Source organism: Rhopilema esculentum, chromosome 12 (genome assembly GCF_057945365.1).
Source record: "Rhopilema esculentum isolate cy_ngs chromosome 12, ASM5794536v1, whole genome shotgun sequence".
In the NCBI taxonomy this organism is placed as follows: domain Eukaryota; kingdom Metazoa; phylum Cnidaria; class Scyphozoa; order Rhizostomeae; family Rhizostomatidae; genus Rhopilema; species Rhopilema esculentum.
The window spans coordinates 8092901-8111645 of NC_142826.1; the positions used below are offsets into that span (position 1 = coordinate 8092901).

The window sequence follows — 18745 nt, forward strand, 5'->3', positions numbered from 1 at the left end:
TCTACGCAGACTAAAGCAACGGTATTTCAAATGCTCGATTACACTGACCTTTCAATGTGAGCCCAAAACCTTTTGCGTGCCATTTCTTTTTCCATAGAACATACTCTGAAAACCCGCCTGGGCCAGCACAAATGTCAGCAAAATATAAAAGATCATTTGTCCCCAAAACGCTCTGTCCTTCATGGTTCCTTGGGTCTGTAAACATGAAATCAAATGATGCGTCTAGCTCGGCCATCTTCATTGCGGCTCTGTTTTGAAAAATTCCACCGCGAATGGTCTCATGAGGATTGGCCCTTGTTCGTGCTTTCAGAAACTCATCAGTGCCAAGCATGTCAAAAACTTTCTGTAAAGACATTGAAATGTAACACGTTCGTTAAAAATATATGCATTAAATATACAGAAAGAACAAATCCAAAAATACAGCAAAATGTAAGAATAGATAACGCGGAAAACTGGTTAAAAAGATATGTTTTATGGGTCTTTTGTCAAAAGCAGGGATAAAATATGTTTGGACAGCTTTGATCGCCTGTAGAAGGCAAAAATTTCAAATTCAGAATTTTGAAAAAGGACATCAACGGAATTAACATGAAAAAGGGCCTAAAATTTTGTGGTCAACTATTATTTACGAAAATAAACCAATAATAAATTCAAAAAATACCTTTGAATCTAAAATGCCTTCCAGAACTTGTGGATCACAGAAATCAGTCTCATCTTCAATGGTTTCGTTCCTCTGAAAATTTAATACAATTAAGATATGAACTTGGTATAATTACTTCAACATGGGTTGATGCAAAATGAATAAGATAGTGTAGAATAGATTCCTTAAGTGTAATGTGGCAAACCACTAGAACACCCCTTGTTTTTAAATTACTATGAAGATAAATATCATTAGCAATTTTTAGCACTTTTAGCACCTATTTTTATAAAGAAATATTTGGAGCCTTAAATTGAGTCATTGCAATGGAGTTGATAAATTTGCAATCTTCTGCAGAATTGATCTTATTTAAATATATTTCAAAACTTTGACTGGATCATGTCATCAGTTTTTTTAACAAAGAATTTCATATTTTGAAAACATAAAAGAATACTGTGTCATCAGGAATGGAAAATTCAGAAAAGGTTATCATTCAAAATATTAAGCAGGTATGAAGCAGGTATGAAGCATGAATGAAATCTCCATCTTTGTTAACCAACAAAGTGATTAAACAGAGGTCTATGACAAAGAGGCAAGTCTAAAATAAATCATAACTAATCAATATTGCATATAACAAAAAGATATTTGTATGACTACAAAAATAAATCAAATCCTAACACAAATATAGCAATTTCCGTACTGGACTTATAGTAGGCCATTCTTCCATTTCATCAAGATTTGGTGGCATCAGCTCACATGAAGGAATCCAATCAGGAACTGGAACTTCTTCCTGGATTTTTAACATACAGTGACTTCAAAATAAACAGCTACAGTTAGAAAAGGCTAGTACTAAAAGGCTTTGATAAGTTTAGGTGCACTTGAATTTGCTCCATTTGAAGGCTTAACAAGCAGCAATGAATTAGTAGCGGCATAGCTAGTCATCATGCTTGTCATGCTAGGCATGGCCATCCATTTCCAGAGATAGCATTTTTCAAAAATATTTATTGACATGAGAATCTGGTCCTATTCTATTCTCCTATTCTCCTATCATGGTCATTCATGTTTGGAGCCCTATGATTCCACACAACAATATGGAGCCCTCTGAAGGTACTCTTCTATTGTGGGGCATGTCTAAAACAGAGGGTTTCCAATTTAATCACATAGTTCAAACTCACAACTCACATTGCTGGAGTGGGGGGGGGGGCATGCAAAAATACAAATTTTTAATCTCACTACCAATTTCTAATGATGAAATCTAGTCTTTCCTACTAGATGCAAATCCATTAACATTTCATCAAATGTTTGAAGGGTCCCAGGCTTGGAAATTTGGAAGAAGTGCTTGTTTTACTACTGTGTCATTTTAGCACACTCCAAATGGTAGTAATGAAAGAACATATAATGTGAAATAAATGACAAAAAGTTCCTTTTTGGAATTTTCATTGCCTACTTTTACTTTTCTCTCAATTATGATTTGCATCAATCATATAAAAACTTTGGAACATTTGATCAGCTTCAAAGTAAATTAAGCACCTATAAGCTTCATGGAAAGCTTTAAACTTATACAGAACAGTGAAATAAATCAAATGAATGTAAGGAAATCTGAGTTTTGAAAATATGCTTAAAACCAATGATCAGCTGCTTTTCTTAAAAATGTTCAAAGAACCATTAGTTTTCATTGTTTCTGCCATTCATGAATGGTTTCTGCAACTGAAAAAAGATGGCAAAAAACCTTGTTCTGTTGTTTCCGCAGCCTACCAATCATGGTAACAATAGCTTGTTTCCCTTAAGGTGACAATTTCTAGGCCATAGCTCAAAACCAATGTATCCTTCCCTTTTGGATGTGTAAAACATTATAGAAAAAGATACAGAAATTAATAGAAATTCTAACATTTTCCTACCTCTTCTTCCTCTATTGACCAATCTGCCTTTTCGTCTGCATCTAAACCAGTTAGCTGCAAACCAAGACCTCGTCTACCTCTCTGTTTTGAAGACTCAATAATATCAACACGCCCTTGAGCATATTTTCCCAATCCTTTGCCCTCCACATAGCCCATGTTTTCCTTTCAATGAAAAAGCATATGTAAGATTGAATGGTAGCTATGTCTAAATAAATGCATATGTAACAAGGCAATTGGTAATCTGGCTTCACCTCAATGAGGAAACCAGATGTTGGTGAGCCACTGCATCAAAATTCCCAATATATATTGTGATATTCATATTATATCTGTAAGTATAAACATGAATTTGTATCAAATAAATACATGCATTTCAATGCAAATTACTAATGCTAACAGCAGCAAGTAAACTTATTATAATTACAAATTAAGGTTTAGGAGTTATTGCATAAACTTCTGCATCACCAACCATAAGTTTTTGGGCCAAGCTGCTATAGTTTCCACCAGACATTCCTGGCTTTTCATCATTAAAGTTATCATCTTCTTCATCATCATCCTCAACAATGTTTTCAGATGCACGTTCAAAGCCTGGCAAAGAATTGAAATCTATAAATGAAAATATTCCAATGCAAAAACAAGCTTTGAGAATATATATTATAGGCACTCTGGCTTAACAGACACTGTAGTTAGAATAAATAGTCATTAGTTTTCAGGTCAAAATTGAATATATTGACATAGGAAAGACAAGAGAAAAGGCAACTCAAAAAGGTATGTAATTCAAATAGGCATCACAAATGCATCAGAAAGGTCAGAACATTTTCCCACCACACAAAAGATAAATTTCTGCTACTGACAACTTCCCAGACTACCTGCATCAAAACCAGAAAGTTTGTTGGCAAACTTTGAGGTAATAGAACCCCCCTCTTCCTACAGTATTATTTGTAGCTTCACTACAGCGAGGCAAGGTGAATGAACATTCAGGCTCACTGTTTAATGCCAAATGTTTAGATTGCCAATTAATCTTAAATAGACTTTTTTAGTAAAAATTCTCCAGATTTAGATAGGTATGTTTTGCAAATTTTGTGAAATATCTTAAATTGCCAATCTGACAAATTGAAGTAACTAGATCCACCCAGTTTCAACTGGATCTTTCTTTGTAACTAATTGAGGTGAAACCATAATTTTTTCAGGATTCATAGTTGCATCTCAATTGGTTACAAGAAAATATTCTGGTGGTATCTAGCATGCATGAGTAGAGAAAATAAAACGATTCTTAGTCCTAGTCCCTTTAATTAGTACCTTTTAAAAGCCTTCAACTAAATCTAAAAACATTCCATTTTGAAAAGGGTTATTAGATGTTCATTTTCTAACTTTTAACTTTGATTGATTCAAAGCATGGCTAACGCAATGTACTTTTCACCCAGGGTGCATTCCATGTACTTAGGCCCGAAGATCTTCGGCATGCACCCAGGTTTTTTCCCGCGATCGGCGTGCAAACAAATAGAAAGATTTGTTGGCATATACCTAAAATTTTTGTTAGTTGGCATGCTTAACATGAAGCCATGTACATAGTTAACAGAAAATAAAGACTCACACACCACAGTTTTCTCTAATAATCAGTTTTCTTTGTCTGGCACAATGATGCTCACAGTTTCACTAACTGCTTTTATATTTTCGGCGTACCTAAACAAATGCCCCGGTGGACCTTTGACGTACAGTTGACATGAAATGCATCCTGGCTTTTCACACAAGGTATTCGCTAAAATGATTGCCCTGATGCTTTGTTAACTATACCAAGGGGTGCTTTCTCTTTGATTAGTTATTCTAATTATTTAGGTGTTCCTCCTCAAAATAATTCCTACCATGCAATTTAGTTTGTTTCTATGTTCTTGTGTAGCATTTCCTGTATCAATCTTTTTTGAATTACTTGTTCAGTTATTCTCACTGAATTGTATGTAGTGAATTCAAAATTAAATGAACTGAACTGAACCATACAGACTAAAATATGCATTAACTTATCATCATGCCATAAACTTCAAATAAGCCTACAGTAACTTCGGCCAGTATCAAATCCGTATTTCAAGGTAAAATAATACTTTACGTCACTTTTGCAAGTTCTTTTGTTTTCTTACCATATCTAGCATATTTTCTCTCTGTACTTTTACTTGGGCTGATGTCACCATTCTCGTTATCACTGCTTTCTGTTGTGTCTGAAGACAAGGTCCGTTTACGCGCATTTGGAATGTTGAAAGCCATTATTCATTCAGAAATTTCAAGGACGCTGGCAAAGCTATCTATATCTCCAGTCAGATAAATGACATGTTGGTTATTTAGAAATGTGGACACATTTATCATTTCCACGAACCAGCGAACCCCTTACGCTTACAGTCTCGTATTGAAAACAACTTCGTGCCTCGTTTATCTCAACACAAAGGAGTTATTGTCTTTTGAATTCATGGCAACCAGCGTCATTTTGACAACGTAGAAGCAAGATGTTGAGATGTTTCAACGATGATCGAGCGGGATAGATATTGATATTAAGTCCTGTTTTATTTAACCATTGATAAGATAAAAGTAGTTAAAAACTTTGCAAGAAGAATCATCGACTGAAGTTTGGTTCAGTGGAGCTGGTATAAGAAAAGATGTCAGCTGGAATGGTTTCCGTGCCTACTATCGTTCCATTGAAAGCCCCTGGAACAGGTCGAAAATGGGAGATTGACACAAAAACACCCATCGAAATGTCAAGCAGCACCAAAGATACCATTATTTACTACACTGCCGACGGCAGCAAACCAGAGCCATTTAAGAAAATCGGCCAAAACTCGACATACAAATATACGAAGCCAATTTACCTTGGAGTAGGAAAAATCACACTAAAAGCCATGGCTGTGTTGAGTGACAGGTCGAAGGAAAGCAGCGTAAACACAAAAATGTTCCAGATTCGCGAAGCACAATACGAAATTGTAGAAGACGAAGATGACAATGATGATTTTGAAGTTGATGAGGATGAATATGAAAGTAGGGAACAGTATCAGTCATTAAGGCAATCGTTTGAAAACAGCAAAATAAATGAAAATGACTTTGGATGGGGAACTAAAACAAACTTTGGGTCTACATACGGAAATCGTGCATGGAAAAAAGATACCAAAGATTTTGCTGCAAAGGGTACGCATAATAATCTATTAGAACAAATATGCTTTTCTGGAGAGGATGATTTTAGGGCAATGAAATCTAAAGAGTTTTCAAAAGCAGAAGACAGTGGTGTGCGTAAAGTTTTAAATGGGCTTGAGTTGCAGAAAACACAGTTTTCTGTTAGAGATGAAGGAAAATTTGATTATGATATGATGGGATCCAATTTTGCTTACCCAAGGACAGCAATGCCTCCTAAGAGTGGTGTTACAGCAAAATATACTGATGATGAATTTAATCTGGCCAGATGCCTTTACTGTCATGCAGTTAGGCCTGCAGACCCATATGCAAGATTCTGCATTGAATGTGCAGCTGCATTGCCCCCAGTTCCAAATAGAAGATCTGTTCCTCAAGATGAGCAATCATCTGTGACCTGTCCACTCTGTTTTGCAAATGTCCCAACAAATTCTGCAACTTGTCCTGTTTGTCAGAAGAATTTTCAAGAAAAAATTCAAGAACATTCAGCATTGAATGTTGAAAAAGTAGTTTGCTTGCAATGTGGAACTTTGTCTCCATCTGGAAGTCGAAGATGTGTAGTTTGTGAGAGTTTGCTACCAGTTCAAAAAGTGTTTACCCAGCATGTTGTAAACAAACCACCACAGCCAAGCAGAGAATCCTTCTTGCAATGTTCAAAATGTGGACGAGTAAACAGCATTGATGCAAGATTTTGTGACTGGTGTGGGGCAAAGCCATTGCCATCCAGCTCTGTTGTTACTTGCATCACATGCAGAACTAACAATCAACCATATGCCAAATACTGTGCTGCATGTGGCCACAATATTGCTCCTCCAGCACGTCCAGATTATAGTTTCCTCTACCCAAACCAAAGAAGTGTTCCAAAGACACCAACTTTTGTGCCATATTCTGGAGACCATGCAAAATGGATTTCTCTTTCAGCACCATTGCCAAAAGCAGATCAAAAGACATATGGGACTCAAACAACTGGGATTTACTTTCCATCTTCAAGAACTATTGATGCACAATGTAAAGATGAAGAAGGCAGTAGTAAACCTAAAAGACCCTTGAGTGCAATGAGTCCTGGAAAAGGCTATTGGCGACAACAAATTGACCATGTGTCCCAGCATTTGAAAATCTTTACACAAAATAACATCGAATTCAGAGATTCTATAAGTCATTTAAAAATTGGTAAATTGTTGGGAGCAATCGCTCAGGAGGAACTTAATGGACAGGAGCTATGCATAACCTTGTCTTTCAGCTTGAGAAATAAAGATAAGCATACTCTTAATGCAACCGCTAAGGCTGTGCAGCATGGTGCTGCTTTTATTAATGCATTGAAAAATTCAAAGAACTCCAAAATAACTAGAGGCGATTCAGAAACTAAAAAGAAAAAGATAAAGAAGAAGGGAAAGAAACATATGATATCAAAGGATGCAAAACTGTCTGCAGAAACAGTAAAACTTTTCAAAATGTTGTCAGATGTTTCTGAAGTGGAAATTGATATGATAAATGAATTAATAGATTCTGGATGTGATGTGAATGCTGTGAATTCAGAAGGCTTTACACCTTTAAAACAAGCAGTTACAAGTAAACACACTGGCTGTATTCAAGTCCTTGTTGATGCTGGTGCAAATGTTGATGCTAAGTCAGGCCCCAAAGGAAATACAGCACTTCATGAGGCAGTGAGATTAGGTTTGGATGGAACTGATGCTGTAGAAAAGCTTCTTGATGTTGGTGCAGATCAAGATACAGTTAATGATGCTGGGCAAACTCCTTATGACCTTGCATTGAAAAGTGGGATTGATAGCATTATTACCAAGTTTACTGCAAAACTAGGACAGGATTTACTGAGTCAAACTATTAGTTAACTAACATTTGTAATTCATGTCTCTGTGAGAACAGAAGATTTTTTCAAATTTCTAGCATTTTTCATATAATTGTGTAATCATAAATTGATATGCAAGTTAAAAGCTATTTTGCACAAATTTATATGCAAATTAAAAGCTATTTTGAAGATATTTAAACATTTGATAGACCAGTGGTGGTGCCAGGGGAGGGCTAGGGGGGCTACAGCCCCTCTGTCAGAAGCATCTAGCCCCCCCCCCCATCGGAGGAAATTTTAGGTTATTGTCGGAGCAAATTTGACAAAATAACGTACAAAAACTGCTTATTTTAGTCGTTTTAGCCCCCTGTCGGAAGCTCCAACCCCTCTGTCGGAAGATTTCTGGCACCACCTCTGTGATAGACAGCACAGAGTTAAATTGAGGCAGTATTGTTTGCAGATAGCACTAGTACTCTCACTTCTTCATTAATCACCGTCAAACTGCTATGTAATGTTCTTGCAAATATTATACCTTCTTCTTTATATTTAATCAAATATTATACCAGATCTTTATATTTAATGACATCAATAGCAAGGTCTCTTTTGGATGTACATGATATTCTATAATTTAATATTATATTTTTTCCAATTATAGAATAGTTGTATTTTTTCTGTACCTGTCTTTTGTGAATTATTTGGACATTGATTTTTAATTATTTACTTTTTAATTTACTGACCAGACTTGCTCTGTTCTACTCAAAAGAAAGGAATGTACTTCTCATGAAAAATAATTAACGGATTGTAATTATGTTATTGGACTCAAATTAGCCTGGTCTTTATAAAAATATCAAGAGTGCTAGTGCACATATGTTGCTAAAACAATAGCAAAAGCTGAAATTTGCTAATTTTCTGCATTAACAAGGTGCTCAGAAACTTGACAATGTTGCTAACCAGCTTTTCTGTTTTCAATTATCTGTGAAGGCTGAAGTGCCTTGTACACAGCTATTGGTTGAATCGGCCAGTTTTAGCAAACAATCGGTGCTTTTGGCCTGTTCTGCTTGACTCGATGTCCATATTGATACTGTAGAGACCTATCTGATGCAAAACCCTAATTAAAAGAATGACGTCGACTGACGTTGAATCAAGCCCGTAGCCAGGCCAGTGGAGTAGGGTTTACTCCCACCTAAGATTAAAGTGGAAATATTTGTAGGGTTGGGGGGAGGGGGCTAATGGAAGCATCTTTAGCAATTAAACAACTTTCTCGAAGACCTCTTCATTTCTATTCAGCTAGAAAACTTTCAAATTTTATGTCTTCCATCAAAATCTTATTATCAAACGCCAGGCATGCAAGATTGTATTCCCTCTCTGCTCACAAAGAATTTCGTTGAGGGGAATCTACCCTTGTTAATGTAGAAATCAAGCAATCCTTTCAGTCCTTATGTGTTGACGTAAAGCCAGTAGTAACTGCAATTATCGATTCTTGCCCCTGTTAGTTTGAATCCCCCCTTTCCCTCCAAATCAATGTTGGATTTCTAGTTCTATCATTCTGTTTCAAAATCATACACTCAACATACTGATTGATTCTTAAATACTTGAAGCTTTGAGCGTTTATGACTCACTGACGGAGTGTGCTCGGTACTGATAAAATCATCAAAGAGCTTGGGAAAAAATGCCCTTCTTCGCTGAACGATGCTGACTTCAGGGACTTTTTCGAAAATCAGCCACCATTTTCACGCATTGAACCTTAGTCAAATTTACACATCGTTCCTTAAGGTCCTTTCTCACTGCTGTACCCTAGACAGTGCTGTGACAACATTCTATCTGGAAGATTGAAGCTGCTTCAGAATTGTTTATTGGCTTTATAATGTCCACCAGCAGGCAATTTACAAAAACTAAAATCCCTTCGTCCACATCCTCTTCTAGCTGATGCAGCAATTCTTTGGCCAAGCCACTGCATTTGCCTTTTAGATTCCATTGTCTTGATTTTAAGATACTTTTCAGCGCTTGTTTTTGCAATATCCTATAGTTTCTGTAGGCTAACTCAAGAAGTACGTGTTTTTTTAAGATAGCAGAAAATAACATTCCTACTTTGACAACTCCTGATTTAACCAGTGCGTGTCTATATACCGTAATGACTCGAAAAAGCGCCCCCTCAAATAAGAGCCCCCCCCAAATAAGCGCCCATCCTTCAACCTTCAGAAATGGGCGCTTATTCGAATTTCCAACGAAAACATAATTGGAAAGCAATTCAACACGAAAGATTAATGAAGAACACAATTTGCACCAAATCTACCTTTTAAAATAAGCGCCCCTTGATTAAGCGCCTCCCTCGAATAAGCGCCCATCCTGGAGCCTCAAAAATTAAATAAGCGCCCGAGCGCTTATTCGAGGCATTACGGTACTACACTATTGTCCCCAAAATTGTTATTCGCATGATTTGTAATTTTAAAGTGCTCTGACCAACGTGTTCCAGGCAGACGTTCTGGCAATTTTTCTGCGGAGTGCCCAAGTAGTGTCAAGTTTTTGTTTAGCAGCGAACAGGTTTTTTGAGCGCAAGACACGATCTTGAGTCCTAAATTGGTAACAAGAGACCCCGTTAACCAATTTCCCTTTAGCCAGTATTAACTTCACTCAAATTGTCACGACAATCCAATGAAAACGACGAAGAATCCCATTAAAAAAATTTTGAGATAAAATTATCGGGGTGGCAAACAGCTAGTCTACAGTTGCTCCAGGGGTGGCCTTGCTCAAAATCAACCTGGTCTATCAGATAATCATTGATCATGCAAGCCCATAAAGCAAAGTTCTTGGACCTTTTCCAGCATAAAATAGAGCACAATTTTGGAAAACATAAGCTTATCAGCCGTAAGTAAAATCACACGACAGAATGAATGGGGAAAGATTTGATTTTATTGAACAACCTTTAAGACCAGTGACGTCATATTTCCCAGCGCCAATTTACGAGGCTTTCATAGTAAAGCTAAAAGCCTCCCTTTCTAAAGTCAAATACGCATACGCAGATGTGTTCATTCTGATTTAAAATTTATGTTGTTGATATCTCACGAGCATATCAGCAAAGCTGCGTCAGTAAGAACATCAGGATCGCGACTCTTTATCATGGATAGGGGTAATGCGGGATTTCAAGATCACTTTAATTTACCATTACCTCCTATCGAAAATTTTACATACAATGAGCAAAATGGCATCATGGAACAAGGGCAGATTCCTGGTCCACAACACTATAATTTTGAATATGGAAGATGCCAGTTTTACGGATATCGTAATATGCAGGATCACTTTTACCTGACTCAAGGACAGCATTATCAGGAATACCCCCAACAAATGGAACATCAAGTGATATGCAATACTATCTACCAACAACCCCATTCATGGAACCCGTATGACGGCAGCGCAATGATGCCAAACCTTGTTGAATTGGGGCATATCGATGTAGCTAGCAGAGCAAGGCATAAGCGATCGAGAATGTCACTGCAGAAACGATTGTTGGTTAATGCACGGGAAAGGGAGAGAATGCGGGTGTTGAACAAAGCTTTCGAGGCTTTAAGAGACGCGTTGCCTTGCTATATCGCTGATGGCCATATGGCGAAAATAACAACACTAAGGCTTGCGATAAATTATATCAAAGCATTAACCGAGGTTTTAGAAGAACAGAGAGATACTGAGGCACAACAGGAGAAGAGTGAGAGCGAAATGAAAGCTGAAGATCTGGATTGTGAAGATCTGTCCTTGCTTCAAACTGACAACATAGCAACATCAAACGAGCTTAAAACAGATATTTGCAAAAAGGAAGACGAAGATGGCATCCTTGGAAAGGATGTTGTTGACACAAGTTTACGAGATTTGGATGTAAAATAAGTTCGTGGATGATGTAGTTAAAAAGGTATTTAGGATTAATGTAGATTTCAAGCATCTCTATGAACCATTCTTACATACATATAAAGTTGCTACGGAAGATACATTTTCTTCACCAATGAGCAGATTTTTGAGTTGCTTAATGACGATCAATCGGGATAGTGTAAATAATTTTTTTTAACTTGGTGAGATTATGCTCTTTAATAGTTGTATAAATAGCCTGGAAATACCATCTTTGAATGACTATCAGAATCAACTCTATCTTAAAAATTTTGATACGTTCTTGAACATTATTCCTATGATCGCACCAATATCACATTGAAAAAAGATTCCTTAATAGGGAACTTTTCAATCTATGCCTTTATGTGCTCACCTGAATCTATATGATCCAGATTCGAATCAGTTTTTCTGTACTATATTGTCCAATTACACATGAAAAGACGCTGTAGAAATATTTCTTGTAAATGAAGATAAAAACAATGCAATATGATTATCATACAGTGCTCTTACTTTAAAATATATCATACATGCTCAAGGTTAATCATATTGATAAAGTTTGTTCGAATACATGTATTCGGTTGAACAATAATCTACGCTCTGTTCGAGCAATATTACGGCCTCAATGACAATTATCAAAAGGTTAAATAGACTAGAAATTGTCTCCCGTTCTCTAAATTGAACAAACTTGTATTTAGCATACAGAAGTGTGGTATTTTTTGTAAAACAACGATCAATATCCTCTAGCACATGCCTGTCAGCAAAGATATCAGTTCAATTTTCAGGATGGCTTTTACCACAGAAGACAAACAAAACTTATAGAGAAGGGCAAAAACGAAAATAATGCACATAGTATCGCTGTCATGTGTTAACCAAAAACACACATCGAATACTGCTGCTCATTATCAATTCTTGTATTACGATTCCAAATTCCGAATACTGTTTTTCGTATTGACATTCAGTCTCTCTGAACGCCGTTCACTTGACAGTTTATGTAGGAGATCAATGCGATATGGACAGATTATGTACTTTTAGCCAAAGGCCCGCATAAGAATCGATTTTGATCGATATTAATATTCCTTTGGCTCAGAAAAGAAAATAAAAGAATCCTAAAGTCTTGTGAAGGAAGAATTTCCGCTGTACTTTCTGAAAATTCTGCTTACAAACATTTCTTTGGTTATTTTATAATTGCAAACCCGTTGCTAACAACTGGTTAGTTATTTTGCAAGCATATTACTCCATTCTGATGTTGTAAGGTACATAGCAAAAACATAATCGATTTCTGCTATATCATACAGATGTCTCAAACCATTACCTTACCTAAAAATGCATGATGGTTCAAGCTTTTACTGCCAAAGATATTTTAGTGAATTCAGATCATAATGAGATCGTTACATCTTCGAGATATTCAAATGAAAGCACCAAATTATGAAATGTTTTTCTCAATACTTAAACGATCGCTGCAGCAAGACTTGGAATCCGATTCCCCAGGAAATAGAAAATTTTGTTACATTAGAGGAATTTAAGAAAAAGATTAAGATCAATATTTGTTCCTAGGTACCTCTTCAAACGTCCCAGAAACTTTGAATTAACGATATTAAATTTTAGTTCCCCTTCAGAGTTAATTCTTAAATGGTGCTGGAATTCTCAAACTTGTTGATCTCATTGGTTTTTTATCACTGGCAAGTAATTTTGAGTTAGATTAATTGACGCTGAGAGAATTTTAGACTCCGGTAGTACGTCTAGATCACGAACAACACATCCCCCATAATTTACGTGCAATGTCTATTAACCTTAGTACTCTATGATATTCGACAAAAAACATAAACTAATTTCCAGCATAAACTTCTAAATGTATTTGTACAGATTTCAGTTAGTGAAATATCCACAATATACCAGATTTCATTTGTAGAACTCTTGTTAACAAGATCACATTAGATTGTAATCCTCAGATCTCAGTTAACGATCAACTTATTGCTATAAAGTTTTGTTTTTGCTAATTTTCCTGACCAATTCAACTGAATATGCAACTGAACAATCCAATTTTGTTTAACAATTATCTATGTCTCCGCTCAAACATTCAGTGGTCTTCAAGGCCTTAAAGTGTGTAAATTCTATTCTATGCAAAAAGTCAATGTAAGATGCCAAATCAATCAAATCACAAAATTTAAAACATACTTCACAAGAGATGTTCAATGAATTGAATCTCAAACGAGTGGGCTGTCTCAAGAACTGACTTTTTTTGTTTCCATGTCACGAATGTGGGATGGGCAGATCAGCCGATTTGGTAAGGAGCTGATTTGGGCGGATCCTCCGGAGTGCCAGAAGTGATTTAACCTAAAAAGAGGTAAACGGTTTGTAGAAAGCCGGTAGAAAGCAGTTAGAAAGAAAAGGGTAGATTTGCATAAACTTCGTCTCGATCGCCTGGTTAATGATTTTCTAGATAAACTTTAGCCACCTTGAATCATAGCTTCAAAGAAACTTCCCCTTTGGGAGTTTTTTCTTTACAATTTTAACAATCTTTACAATTCAAATTGGGCAATCATTTATTGTTTCTATTATCATTGTCAACCCTTTTCTGAGTTCGGGAGTAAAAGGGACTCCTGTTCAATTTTTAAGATTTTATTATATTCTCACTTCTTAATTTAACATCCCTAAAAATCGACAAAAACGCTTACTAAAAATTTGAAATTTAGAGTTGTTTAGAAGAATGAGTTTATTAATAATCTAAAAACAGTATGGAAGAAGTAATGTTCAGTTATCATTGCCCATGTTTCCCGAGAATAGAGAGGTTGTAGTCGCAGAACTATTTTCCAGATTTCATCTCTTTCGCCCCCCTCACTAATAAGCAATGAGGTGTCCCCCACTTGTCTCTACCGTGAAACTCGCAAACGTTTTTAGACCGGAGGTTCTACAAATGTCGGCATGCACCTTCAAAGAATATGAAATGAGGGAAAGGTGTATGGTCTTTTCGAAATTTTGAGAGGTTACAAAACAATGTTGCATGTCTCAGACAAAAATTTTTCGGGGAAACTGCTCAAGTTTATTCGGTCTTTCTCGACGTCAGTACCAAAAGTTATCTTGTAGTTGGTCAAAGATTTATGTATCTGTGGTCTTAGCTATTTGAATATGCTATTCGGAGTGTAGGAGCTGCCCATCACTCTTGGGAAAAAGGTCTGCTTCAAAGTCAAAACTTTATTTTCATCAGCAAGTGACTTTTGTAGCAAGTGCATTTTTGATCATTTCAAATAGCCCCATTTAAAATATTTCCCTGGATAGTATAAAAAGAACAACTCACTATCCGTACTTTAGGTACTCATCCTAAATGTTTAAACTCTACTATGCCCACTGGCTGCCATTTTAAATAGCTACGTCCCTAGATACATTTTAAAGAATAATTAAAGAAGTTATACTTGATATTTCTCATTGACATAAACCCGGAGAAAATGTTCTTTTAAGATGTGCAGCTCTTAAATTGGCAAAACCATTTGCTAATTTTATAGGAGGAGTCATTGACCCACGAACGAAATTTCTTTGTCCAAGAGTAAAGGAACGAAGAAAAAAGAGAGGAAGTGTTACAATAAAAATCGTGTCGAAAAAGAAACTCCATCAAAATTCATATAATGTATGGAGGAAAACTGAAACGTGTATTTCCAGATGTTTTATGGATAAAAATTTGCATTTGGACGAATATTTGTTGTTTTGTTTTGCAAAGTTAAAAGGCTACAGCAGCTGTTCAACCAATTCTTGTGCTTTTTAAGGGTTATGCTCGAAGTCTTTTCTAGAGTTCGTTTATGATTATTCAAAGGCAAAGGCAGGACAAGCAGTTTGCCAAAGTATTTCTATCTTAAAAGGGAGATTTAATTGCATTTTAGAGAACGGCTGCTAAAGTCTATTGATGCTGAGTTAAGGCTTCCTTTTCCATCAAATTTTCTAGACTGCTAGCAGTATTTATCACGATAAGTTTTCAAAAGAAGCTGACAAGCGAGATTGTTTCTATCTATCGATTCTTTACGCCCTTTGAAGCTCGTATGACGTGACTGTTGCAAAGTCTTGCCATCACAGCGTGAGAATGTAACCTCATATCAAAGCTGCTTTTTTGTCATGTTGCTAAAGTGGCCGTAAAAACTTCTGAAATTGCTGGCGAGATATCAAAGAGGCTCCATGTGTGGTAAACAATCGAATCATACCATATGAAACGAAAAACTGCAGCCAATATATTTATTTTGTGAAAGATACTAAATATTCCCCTATGTCAGTCAGCGAAATGCTTCAAACCTTCAAACCATTCTTTGACACAATTCAAGATGCTTGGAACAAAAACAAGGGCAAAGCAACACTGGCGATTTAAAAAACGTGGTCGAGGCAGCCAGCCATTTCTTGATACAGTGCCTCAAAAGTTTAATCATTTATTGCAAACTAATTGCATGCTTTAGTGAAAGCTTTGGCGAAAATATGCAGAGCTCAACAAACCCAGAAACTGATGGTATCAAGGATGGTATCTTCAGATTCCACAACGTGAAAACAAATATTCCATGGTCTAGACAACGGATGCAGGACTGCAAGCGAAAACCATTAGAGGTTCGAAATAATAAAATATCAAGAGGCCACAAACAACAAGACAGTTTCTTTAAATGTCGCTTGAAGCAATGGAACCTTGGAATGAAAACATGGACTACGTTCTCTTTAAAACGAGGATACACAATTCTTCAACAAAAAATGTATATAGAAAGAAGCGCTTTCCGTGATGTCACATATTGTGACTCGCCTAAGTTAGCTGACAAAACAAAGATTTAATACCTCCTCATTTCTTGTGGGTGAAGTATTTCTTCGATTCATTTTTTCCGCATCAAGTACATGTTCGAATCAGCCATTTTGAAGTGTGATCTATCTTAAAACATCTAACAAAGTAAATTGTTATTCACATTCCATTCTATTGATCAAAACCTCCCTCGGTGGAGAAGCATTGATGGAAGCACGCTTTTAAGTGAATTATCAGTGAAGCTTTGCTCGCATCACGACAAAGCTCGAATGAGTGTGTACGAAATCAAGCTGGGAATTTCTGGTGCATGGAAATTTAGAAAGAGCCAAGGCTGGTCCCATCTTGATGTTTTTGGCAAGATGGCGAGAGTTGAAACGAGCGACTTATGGTGTGAGCACGCACAGGTTTAATCATCTGGTCGGCTTTAAGTAATGAATTCCACAGGATAGATACTTAAGAAATCAGTGTACATTTTACGCTCAGATTTTTTTCTGGACCTTAACGCTAGCCAAATTTTATTGAATCGCAGAAAACATAGATATGAGAAACTTATCCCAAAAGTGGTTGGAGTTGAGATAGCATCGCGAACTCAGTCTTCCAACGTTTTTCAAATCATTTTATATAGTTGCCCATTCTCAACTGCCATGTGAAGATTTTTCTAGAGGTTACGCTGAATACAATAGGGCTTTTTTGAGATACGAGGTTTCTACAGAGAGAAATCCCAGAAGAGATACAAAAAGTTTCCTATCGTCCTTAGAATTTGATTGAAACTTGGTCAGATTCATAGAAATTTCTTTTCTGGAGCATCCGTATTTATAGATTGACGACAAATTATCATATAGGGTCGCGTCGCCCTGATTGAGTATGTACCTGGAAACGTGACATTTACATCGCATCAACTATTGCGAAAAAATTTGGAGATTGGGGCTAAGCTGCGACCAAAAAAGCGCGAAATCATATGTATACGCCATTTATCAAAGTTAAGAAAACATTTTGCGTTCAATTACTCAATCGATGAACGAATAATGCAACAAACAAAATGGAGTCGGCTGGTCGGTTCATAAAGAACATACAGGTTAACAAATTTGTAAGAAGAGGACGGTAAAGGTCCTGTTAAGGAGATTCGACTGGAAAGGGATCACAGACATGGGATAAATGGACTACGGAGGCATTCTGTGGCATTATTATACACTAATCTGAAGAATTAGCAACATCTGGGAAAGCTTTAAAAAGCACAGCGATGACTTGCATGAGTAACGAAGAAAGGATGAAAAGAAGAGATCCACTAAAGAACCTTATGGCATGTGGTCGAACAGCAGGTTAACATCTGTGCAGTTAACGAATTAAGCTCGCGATAATTGCAAAATAGAAGTTAATTGGATGGGAAAACTCTTCATTGCAAATTTGTATAGCGTTTTATGTGTCCTGACGAGTAATGGTTGATTAACTGCAAGTACATCAACAAAATAGCTCACCCCGGCAAATTAGCTGCGATTTCAAACAGATTTTTTCATGTTCTTCCTATCAAAGAATGCAAAGCTGGTCGACAATCAAACATATCATTGCGAAGTGTTTGTTTCTGCGCTTAAAGCTATCATCAACGTTGACAACAAAAACTGCATAAATGTCAATTTGATAATATGTAAAGATCTACGGTAAACAAAACAGCAAAATTCTACCGTAGTTATGCCATTCTAAAATTCTCTAAGCTAAACAGAAGATGCAATAAATTGTTTCTAAGACTGGCCTTGGTCAAAACTGAAACTGCGAAAAGTCCTTTTACTTTCACGTCCGTACAGTTTTAATGAACTTCCAAGAGCCAGATGTTCCCTAAAATCAATTTTAATTTATAAATCAAAGTTAAAAGCACAATTTTTGTCGTAAGAAACATGCCAAGGTTGTGGAAAATGTTTTAAAAATTTAAAACTTTTTAGTGTAACTAACTCTTATTTCTGATTGTAATTAATTTAAAATTAAGTTTATTCTACTTTGTTTGCTGCTACACTTCTTAACAGGGCCCCTATTGATAACAGCAGATTTACTGCTAAACAGCCAACCCCTGTATAAAGAACTGTTTTATTTTTATCATTATATAAATCGCAATTTTCGCATCAATAGCAAATATCAAAATGGAGAGTAAATCGACTGGCCTAGTTAAAGAAGATCTTCAGCCCAGACTCATCAGGGTCAGGGAGGCCAATTTCACATTAAAGCTGCTTTCGAAGTAAACTTTAAAACTAGATGACTTTATAGATGAGCAAAACTATTGGGGTGTAGAAAGGGGGGGTTATGGGTTATTGATACGAATTGTAATGCAGGAGAGTCGGCCCTGATCCCCACTATTGGTAGAATTTATTTTTCTGCTACAATCCTTGCCAAAACACTTGAAAAAACCCTAAACGTCCTACTTGCAAAAACACATCAAAGTCTTTTATTCTTCCCCCCCCCCCTGTAGTTAATTAGCGTTTCCATAGACTCTCGAACTGTATACTTGGCGCATGTGAATTGAATCATTGGCGTATGCGAACTATATGTTTTGCGCTTAATTTTCTAAAAAAAACATATTATCAACGTACCGGTCAGATGCACCCTGGCAGAAAAAACACATAAGTTGC

At 36.4% G+C, this 18745-nt stretch overlaps 3 protein-coding genes across 4 annotated transcripts in view; 2 read left to right on the plus strand and 1 right to left on the minus strand.

Annotated features, from left to right (window-relative positions):
* LOC135681469 (cap-specific mRNA (nucleoside-2'-O-)-methyltransferase 1-like) overlaps window positions 1–4916 on the minus strand; it is a 28500-nt gene extending 23584 nt beyond the window's left edge. Inside the window, exons 1-6 of one of the 2 annotated variants that reach the window (XM_065195965.2) lie at window positions 4662–4916; window positions 2999–3117; window positions 2533–2694; window positions 1335–1424; window positions 659–730; window positions 49–343 (exon numbers count right to left, since the gene is read on the minus strand). In XM_065195965.2, the coding sequence (XP_065052037.2) occupies window positions 49–343; window positions 659–730; window positions 1335–1424; window positions 2533–2694; window positions 2999–3117; window positions 4662–4785 (862 nt within the window). In that variant the 5' untranslated portion in view covers window positions 4786–4916. Of the gene's footprint in view, window positions 1–48; window positions 344–658; window positions 731–1334; window positions 1425–2532; window positions 2695–2998; window positions 3136–4661 lie in introns of both variants that reach the window. The other variant, XM_065195964.2, reaches the window with a different exon arrangement.
* Window positions 4917–4998: 82 nt separating this feature from the next.
* On the plus strand, window positions 4999–8155 carry LOC135681468 (double zinc ribbon and ankyrin repeat-containing protein 1). The gene has a single exon (XM_065195963.2). It carries the CDS (start codon window positions 5172–5174, stop codon window positions 7542–7544), a length of 2373 nt encoding a protein of 790 aa, XP_065052035.2. The 5' UTR covers window positions 4999–5171; the 3' UTR covers window positions 7545–8155.
* Window positions 8156–10036: 1881 nt separating this feature from the next.
* On the plus strand, window positions 10037–13433 carry LOC135681642 (uncharacterized). The gene has a single exon (XM_089111918.1). It carries the CDS (start codon window positions 10544–10546, stop codon window positions 11372–11374), a length of 831 nt encoding a protein of 276 aa, XP_088968044.1. The 5' UTR covers window positions 10037–10543; the 3' UTR covers window positions 11375–13433.
* The last annotated feature ends 5312 nt before the right edge of the window (window positions 13434–18745 follow it).